The sequence below is a fragment of the Drosophila ananassae genome, chromosome XL, assembly GCF_017639315.1.
Source record: "Drosophila ananassae strain 14024-0371.13 chromosome XL, ASM1763931v2, whole genome shotgun sequence".
Taxonomy (NCBI): domain Eukaryota; kingdom Metazoa; phylum Arthropoda; class Insecta; order Diptera; family Drosophilidae; genus Drosophila; species Drosophila ananassae.
In genome coordinates, this window is record NC_057931.1 from 1,133,216 (window position 1) to 1,142,247 (window position 9,032).

The 9,032-nt window shown below is 59.7% G+C and overlaps 1 protein-coding gene across 2 annotated transcripts; it reads left to right on the forward strand.

The window, feature by feature from the left end:
• Positions 1-107: 107 nt before the first annotated feature.
• LOC6503890 (protein wings apart-like) lies at positions 108-8,847 on the forward strand. 2 transcript variants are annotated; one of them, XM_001963754.4, is made up of 8 exons: positions 108-699; positions 1,317-2,437; positions 3,309-5,972; positions 6,275-7,117; positions 7,181-7,350; positions 7,408-7,496; positions 7,558-7,748; positions 7,834-8,847. In XM_001963754.4, the coding sequence occupies exons 2-8, from the start codon at positions 1,406-1,408 to the stop codon at positions 8,065-8,067; spliced, it is 5,223 nt and encodes a 1,740-aa protein (XP_001963790.1). In that variant the 5' UTR covers positions 108-699; positions 1,317-1,405; the 3' UTR covers positions 8,068-8,847. The 2 variants fall into 2 exon arrangements, with proteins under 2 accessions (XP_001963790.1, XP_014761111.1); XM_014905625.3 differs by lacking the exons at positions 108-699; positions 1,317-2,437 and adding an exon at positions 2,958-3,094.
• The last annotated feature ends 185 nt before the right edge of the window (positions 8,848-9,032 follow it).

The window sequence follows — 9,032 nt, forward strand, 5'->3', positions numbered from 1 at the left end:
TGAGCCTGAATGGGCAGCACTGTAAGTCAGTATTTTTTTAAGTATTTGAAAATATCCCGCCAACTGGCACACTTATCGATATCAATAGAGATGGTACTGGCCGATAACACAAGTCCGAGCGGGAAAATGTCCCCAAGCAAAGCAACGATTTCCCAGGCAGTCGCGTCTGGTCCCACTAAATCGTAGTTTCTGCAAAAACAGTGAAAATAAACTTTTTCGTGCATTTCGTTCGCGCAAAAGTCCAAAATAGCCCGCAAACTTTAACGCGCCAATGTGCCGCAGCCCCGTCGCGTGTGTTTGTCGTGCAAACGAACCGAATTTGAGTTGGAAAGCAAAGCAAAATCAGAGTCTTGCTGCAGCACCACCAAGAAGAAGAGCCAGCAGCAGCAGAAGAAGAAGAGCAACAAACGAGAACGAAAATAAGAATTAGGATGCTATCAGCGGAGGGCTGACGGAGATTCAGCTGCGAGATTATCGAACAGTTCGTACGTGCCGCAGAATTGCGCCAATAAGCCAGCCAGCGCCAACAGCAAAGGGCTTCAGGGGGCTTCAAAGCAAAAGAAGCAAGCGCAAACATCGTTTGTTTGATTGCATTCCTTGCACACCCATACATATGCAACAGAGATTTCGACCACTCGCACACCCATGCATCCGAGCAGTCTGCATCCACAAAGTGCCGCTTCAAATGTTTTTCTCGAGGTGAGTGCAGCGCCTGGCTCTGCCGAATCGCAATAATACGGCGCCCAAGTGCAGCAAATTGTTTTCATTTCGACTTTGATTTGATTCGATTCGATGCGTGTGAAAATTGGAAATCGCTGGAATCCCTATCGTGCGCTCGCTCCCACTCGCGGCCACCTTACGGCCTCGCGTTTGTTATGTTTTGCTCGTGCTGCAGCGCTCTCTCTCTCCCCCTCGCTCTCTCTCGCTCTCGGCCAAACAATTCGCTCCTAAGTTGCAATATTGTGGCAAAATAAACAAGGTTCTGCCCGAAAAGAAGCCCATTAGGGTAATAGGTAGCCCCCAGGGCCTGCCCGCCACATCCCGTCCCAGCGCCGGGAGCGCCCAGCCTCCCCGGCCCACCTCCGGCCTGCCCCAATTCCGGGCGGATTAGGGGACTTGGCTTGGGACGCACCTCCATTCTCCCCCCTCGGGAGGTGTTTTATAATCCAGGGTGTACCAAAAATGCCCTCGAACGCCGAGCTCTATCGGAGCCACTGATTCCGGAGAGCCTGCACTTCCCCGAGCCGTTCTGGCGCGCAGGGACTCCAATAGGGACCTTTCCAGTTCGATGTCCACTAATATGTCTGCCTTTTCAGTGAGCTGGTCGCCCAGGACTAGAGCCACCGCCAACGACTTCAGATAAAGGACCAGCACCGGAACCCCCCAGGACAGGCGCCACGCCAAGATGTCGCGCTGGGGCAAGAACATCGTGGTGCCGCTGGACTCGCTCTGCAAGGAGAAGGAGATCACCAACCGGCCGACCGTCGCCCGCTCCGTCGGCACCGTGGGCAAGTGGGGCAAGATGGGCTTCACCTCCACGCGCACCTACACGCTGTCAGCCCTGCACCCGATGGCGGCGGCAGCGGCCGCGGCGGCGGCAGCCGCCAGTCCTGCCCAGAGTCCAGCCTCCACGCACGAGCACGACCCCAAGGACCTGTCCGTCTCGGTGCCGGAGCCGCCGAAGCCCAAGAAGTTCTTCAAGTCGCGCAACGCCGCTCCGGCCGAGGTGATCGCCCAGATCATCCAGCAGCTCCCGCACTGCGTGGCTGGCACGTCGCCCATGCGGGACCAGGCGAGCATGTCCCTCGGAGGGGGAGGCGCCACGCCCACCTCCGGCTCGCAAGACGGAGGGGGCGGGCTGAAGCTGAAGCTGGGCAAGGGCGGCAGCTCCGCAGAGCGGAAGCGCAAGTCTCCCAAGAAGAAGCCCTCGACGCCCGGAGCGTTGGCGACGGACCGGGAGGTGTCCGAAGAGGAGTCCTCGGAGCAGCAGCACCACCAGCTCAACTTCGGCAAGGAGCTGGACGAGTCGGATTCGCGAACCGCCTCCGCCAAGAAGTCAAAGAAGCCCAAGGAGGAGAAGAAACTGAAGCCGGAGGCGCCGCCGTCTCGCATCCTGGGTCGAGCCCGTAAGGCGGTCAACTACTGCGAGGTGGACGAGGACGAGCGCTATCCCACGCCCGTCAAGGATCTGATCATTCCCAAGGGAAGGGGTGCCGCGGAAGCCACTGGATCCTCTGCGGCCACAGCCGCCGCCACGGAAGCGTTCATCAGCTCGACGGCGGGCAGTCCGGGCTCCGAGCCGGCGTTACCTCCGCCCACGTCGGCGCCCAGTGCGGCCTCTGCGACGGTGCCGCTTCTGCCCTCCGCCTCTGCGTCGAATCCATCGAGCGCTTCCCGCACGCCGGAGCATCCGCCCATAGTGCTGCGCATCTCCAAGGTGAGTCCTGATCTCTTAGAACACTATTTTGAGGGGATTTTTTGGCTTTTGGAAGGCAATTCCTTTAAAAAGTAGTAGCTGAGTGGCTTGTAGTTCTAGTCCAAAGGATTCAGGTGAAAAGGGCTCCTAATCTCGTAGATTATTTTGCTTTAAAGTTCGAAGATCAGAGCCCACGGTGCCCATTGGAAGACCCGCTCTTCCCTACCCCCCAGTAGTCTCCAAGTAGACAGTTTCTCCAAGAAAGTCTGCAATTATCCGACAATTAGTCGAGTACCCTGGATATTCTTCGGCGCCTCGCGCTCTCTCCCGTCACTCACCTCTCTCCAGTCACCTCTCACCTGGCCTCTTCGGCCGCTCTCTCCGGAGCGCGGGCTCTCGCTCCTCGGACTGTACTGCGCCGTGTGGGAAAGAGAAAGCAGCGGTGGCGCGAACCCCGATCGGCAACAACAAGCCAGTGTTAAATTACGCGCGCTTTTGCGCCGAGTCTCTCTCCGCTCCCTGCGCGCCTCTTTCTCCCGCGGGCCAGTTCGTTCGCTTTTCTTCCGCATTTCTCGGCGGCTTCTTGCGCCGCTCAGTTCTGTTTTCTGTCCCGGTCCCAGTGCCGATTGTGATAATTGCCGACTTTGCACGCCGACTTGCCAGATCAGCTATAAGACGGTCAGTGATCTTCCCCAGCGACCAGCCACGGCTTCCCAGGGCTAGCTAGAACCAGGCCTCCCAGTGCTGCTTCCCAGCGCCGGGCTTGGTAGTCCTCCGGTTGCAGGCCTCTTCGCCAAACAATCAGGGCATCCGATAGCCAGACACCAGACATTAACAAGCGACTCCCAAGCCTATATAATCTCACGCGCCTTCCCCGGTCTCCCACTTGCAGGGCACGTCGCGACTAGTGAGCACGGACAGCGAGGAGCCCCCGAGCAGCTCGCCCGCGGACCACCAGCGCTACCACCCGCACCCGCTCCAGAGCCACCCGGAACAGGACGACGAGGACCTCCCGGAGCGGACCGAAGACGGAGACGGAGACACAGTTCCTGCAAGCACGCCAAAAATCACTGTGAAGCCACTGCGGCCGCCGGAGACAGCGGGATCGGACGGAACAGCGCCCAGCTCGTCAGCAGCAGGCGGAGGAGCAGCAGCCTCCGCTGGTGAGCCCGCCGCCCTCCAGGAGGCAGAGGACGAGGACGAGGAAGAAGAGGAGGAGGACGAGGAGGAGGAGCCGCCGGAGATCAACTACTGCACGGTGAAGATCTCGCCGGACAAGCCGCCGAAGGAGCGCCTCAAGCTGATCATCAAGACGGACGTGATCCGCAACGCCATCGCCAAGGCGGAGTCCCGCAGCGAGAAGAAGTCCAAGAGCAAGAAGCACAAGCACAAGCAGTTGCTGCAGGCGGCAGGATCAGCGGCGGGAGCAGCAGGAGCCACAGCCCCGCCAGCAGAGTCCTCAGAGTTCAAGACGCCCTCCCCCCACCTGGCCCTGAACGATCCCAACCAGCTGCACAGCCAGGCCACCCAGCTGCACCATCTCCATCCGCAGCGGGGATCGGCGGTCATATCGCCCACGACGCGGTCCGACCACGATTTCGACTCGCAGTCCTCGGTGCTGGGCAGCATCTCCTCGAAGGGAAACAGCACGCCGCAGCTGCTGGCCCAGGCCGTGCAGGAGGACTCGTGCGTGATACGCAGCCGGGGGTCCAGCGTGATTACCAGCGACCTGGAGACTAGTCAGCACTCCTCGTTGGTGGCGCCCCCCTCCGACATTGAGTCCCGCCTGGAGTCCATGATGATGACCATCGACGGCGCCGGCACGGGAGCAGCCACTGTGCTGCCGGAGACGCCGTTGCAGGAGGACATACTGGCAGTCTTGCGAGGCGAAGTGCCACGACTGAACGGGACAGCGGATCGGCCGGCAGACGCGGACCAGGAGCAGCCGCAGCCCGCCAAGAGGGCGACGCGAGGAAGGGGCCGAAAGGCCAACAACGCCGCAGCAGAAGCAGCTCCTGCAGCCGCCATGGAACCAGTCGCTAGCACGCCAACCAGGACCCGCGGCCGGCCTCCGAAAGCCACCCAAGAAGCCGCTTCCCCGCCCAAGCGGAGTACGCGGGGCACCCGGGGATCCAAGAAGGCCGAGGTGGAGACCGCGGACGTGGAGATGGAAGAGCCGGCGACCGAGGAGCCCTTGCCGGAGCAGGCGCCGCCGCCGCGAAGGGGACGGGCGGCAGCAGCCCGGGCGAACAACAACAACTCCGCCAGCATCAACAACAACATCAACAAGATCGCCGCCAACCTCTCGGCCAAGGCGGAGGCCAGCCGGCTGGAGGACGGCGGCGGGGCGGGAGGCACAGCCCCGCGGAGTTACGGACGGAAGCGGAAGAACCAGCAGGTGACGCAGGTGCTGCAGCAGGAGCAGGACGCCGCCGAGGAGGAGGACGAGTCCGAGGAGCATCCCACGCCTGCCAAAGTCCTGCACACGGATCCCAGAGCGGACTCGCCGGACCACGACCCGGATCCCGATCCCGACCTCGAGGCAGAAGAGCTATCGAACAACTCCTCGCTGCAGCACGACGGATCATCCTCCTCGCCCCCGCCGCGTGACTTCAAGTTCAAGGACAAGTTCAAGCGAACCCTCACCCTGGACACCCAGGTGGCCGCCAATGCGGCCGGAGCGGGAGCTGCAGCTGCCGCAGAGGCAGGAGCGGCTGCCGCCGGAAACGGGGGCGAAGGAGCGGCGGAAACGGAGCAGCGAGGCGCCGTCAAGCTGGTCATCTCGAAGAAGAAGGGCAGCATCTTCAAGAGCCGCGCCCTGGTGCCATCGGACCAGGCGGAGCAGGCCACGGTGGCCAAGAGGGCGCTGTACAAGCACAGCTGGGACGCGGCCCTGGAGGCGAACGGCGGGGGAACGGGCAGCGACGCCAGCAACGCCTCGGCATCGGGCACATCGGGTGCCACCGGAGGCGGTGCCAAGGATCACCTGCATCACCTGGCCGCGGGCAAGTCAGACGTCGACTTCGGCGACAGCCCCTCCTCCAACAACAATGGTTCCTCCTGCAGCGTCGGCAGCAGTGCGTCCACCTTGCGTGGCGACAGCCCGGCGCTCGGCAAGATCTCCCGCGGCCTGGCGGGGAAGCAGGGCGGAGTTCCCTGCAGCAGTTCAGCTGTCGTCGACGCCTTCGACCTGGACCTGGAGCCTGGTGGCGACGACCTGGCCACCGGAGGCCTGCCGGGAGTGGGAGGCTCGGCCGTCGGGTCGGGAGGCACTGGAGCAGCCGGCGGAACGTCGGGCGGCGGACTGAATCGCGTGGATCGCAAGACAAAAGACTACTACACGGTGGTGCGGAACGTGAAGACAGCGCACCAGATCCAGGAGATCGGCGAGTACCAGGAGATGGACGACGACGTGGAGTACATCCTGGACGCACTGCAGCCGCACAACCCGCCGGCGACGCGCTGCCTGTCGGCGCTCCAGCTGGCCGCCAAGTGCATGATGCCCGCCTTCCGGATGCACGTCCGCGCCCACGGCGTCGTCACCAAGTTCTTCAAGGTGAGTCCCCCATCCCGATGTAGTTGGTCTGTAAGGAGACCTGAACCGGGCCCCTCATTTGCAAGCCAGCAAGCCGGAATGCGATTGGATGACGGCCATAAACAAACAGCGGTTCCCCCAAAAGCAAACAACCGTTTCTGGGAATCTCCCGCCTCTGGCTGCACTTGAGAATCCATTTGCGAGCCGTTTTCCGAAGAAGCTCCCGTCCATTAGCAAAACATCTGCTCCGGGAAATGGGCAGAGACTCATGCCCAGGTGATCTATCGCAGACTGACTAATCCCCTCTCCCTTTCCCATTCCAGGCCTTGTCCGACGCCAACAAAGACCTCAGCCTGGGCCTGTGCACCTCGGCCATCATGTACATCCTCTCGCAAGAGGGCCTCACCATGGACCTCGACCGCGACTCCCTGGAGCTGATGATCAACCTGCTGGAGGCGGACAACGCGGAGAGCTCCGGCCACCCGGACCGGGCCGGCTTCGAGCGGAACAAGCTGAAGGTGCGCGAGCTCTGCGAGGAGATCAAGGCCCAGGGCAAGGGCACCCACCTGAACGTCGACTCGCTCACGGTGGGCACCCTGGCGATGGAGACCCTGCTCTCGCTCACCTCCAAGCGGGCCAACGAGTGGTTCAAGGAGGACCTGCGCAAGCTGGGCGGCCTGGAGCACATCATCAAGACGATATCGGACTTCTGCCGGCCAGTTATCGCCAACGAGACCTCTGCGGAGATCGTCTGGCAGCCCTCGCTGCTGGACAACATGCAGACGGTGGCGCGGTGCCTGCGCGTCCTGGAGAACGTGACGCAGCACAACGAGGCCAACCAGCGCTACATGCTCACCTTTGGCCAGGGCCGAGCCGTGGAGACGCTCTGCCAGCTGTACCGCCTGTGCAGCCGGCAGCTGATGCTGCATCCCTCGGTGGATGTGGTGGCCAGCAACAAGGAACACCCCGGCGTGGCCATGCGCGAGCTGCTCGTCCCCGTTCTGAAGGTCCTGATCAACCTGACGCACACCTTCAACGAGGCCCAGCCCTCCCTGGGGGCGGAGCTGCTCGGCCAGCGCGGCGATGTGGTGGAGACGAGCTTCCGGCTGCTGCTTCTGTCGGCCAACTACATTCCCGACCACTGCGTCTTCGAGCTGAGCATACTGGTGGGTATCTGAAGGTCTACCTCCGCTTGTGTCACTTTCTAATGGACTGTTCCCATCTTTCAGGTGCTGACCCTGCTGATAAACCTCTGCATGCACACCGTTCCCAACCGGGCCGCCCTGATGCAGGCTGCTGCTCCGGCTGAGTACGTGGCCGACAACCCACCAGCCCAGGGCGTCGTCAGCGCGCTCCAAGCTCTGCTCGAGTACTTCTACAAGTGCGAGGAGCTGGCCAGGTTAGTCCTCTCACCACCTTCCTTGTGGATCCCTCTTTCTAACACACTTACTTCCAGGTTAGTGGAGAAGAACACGGACGCGTTCCTGGAGAGCAACGACAAGGGCAAGAAGAAGCAGGAGGAAGTGGAGGAGACAGTCAACAACCGTGAGTATTCTTTTAGGGCTTGGAAGTGGGTCGGATGTTCTAACTATTCCTCCTCCAACAGTTGTACAGCGAGCCGGCCACCACATGGAGCACACCCTCAAGGGCAGCTATGCGGCCATCCTGGTGGGCAACCTGATAGCGGACAACGAGCAGTTCGAGGCGCTGGTGCGGCGGCAGCTGCGAGGGAACAGCTTCAAGGAGATCGTCGGCGTGCTGGAGAAGTACCACACGTTCATGAACCTGACCTCCAGCGTGAGTTTTGGCGGGACTTTTGATTTATTCCCTTTCTTCCAGTGAGTTCCAACGAGATTCTATTGTAACCTCTCTTATTCCTTAGTTGGAGGCCAACTTCGTGGCACACATGAAGTCAACGAAGCGCATCATCGACAACTTTAAGAAGCGCGACTACATATACGAGCACTCGGACGAACACGATCACGTCCTGCCCCTGAACCTGGAGACGACGGTGCAGGACCTGGGCGCTGGCGGAGCATCCTGCTCGTCCGCCTCGCCCAGCGCCACGGCGACGAGGGCTCCGCGGGTCTACAAGACGTACAGCAGCCACAGATAATTGGGAAAGGACGCGGCCAAGACGGTAAGGTACAAGAAGAGGAGGCGAGCCAGAGCGGAGGCGGAGGCGGCGGCGGAAGCGGAAGCGGGAGTGGGCAGCCTTCCTCGCCACCGTTAGTCACCGTTAGCCACCTATAGGAGAGCCCGCCACCAAAATACACTTCTGTCGTTTGTGATTATGTAACTTGTTTATGTGTTGGTATAGCAACCACTATATGTATAGCCGTAATGCACCTAGTTTCGATCAGCAGCATCACCCACAAGCGTATAAGTAGGTCGGAGGTAGATGCGACTGGGCTGGCCAAAGTGATAGCGAGTTCCGGAGCAGGGTCAGCGATTAACTGAAGCACACAGGAGAGAACTAGGGAGGGCAGGAGCAGGAGCTGGCAGGAGCAGGAGCAGGAGCTAGCAGGAGGCAGGCCCGACCACACAAAGATCCAAATCCACTACTGATATGTGTACGTTATATAGTCATAAGCAATATTAGCAGCTAACTGTCGGCTTACCACACGAACACCCATGTAAATAATGTTTGATCAGCGATTTTATTGGACACGTCTAGGCTTACGTTTAATGTTTATTGCCTTTTTTTTACCTATTTTTACCTACTAATTAACACTACTATTTTTTTTGGTAAACGCCACTTTGGTAACTGAGAGAACTGTAAAGGAGATACGTAGGATCGCTGGGGAGAATAAAGTTATTCTATTGCCTAAACTAAGTTAATGAACTCTAATTGTAAAACTAAACTGATCAATAAATATATGTATGGATATGTGTACGTTTAGAGTTTAAAGTTTAAAGTTTAAAGTTTAAACCACAAAATGTCATTTAGGCTACACCAGTTATAACGATAGAGAGGGCATGCGCGCGCGAGCGAGACGGCGGAGGAGGAGAGTGAAACAATTTCGGGAACAAAATATATATTTATTTTGTGTTTTCAAATTTGTCGATAATGTGAAAAAG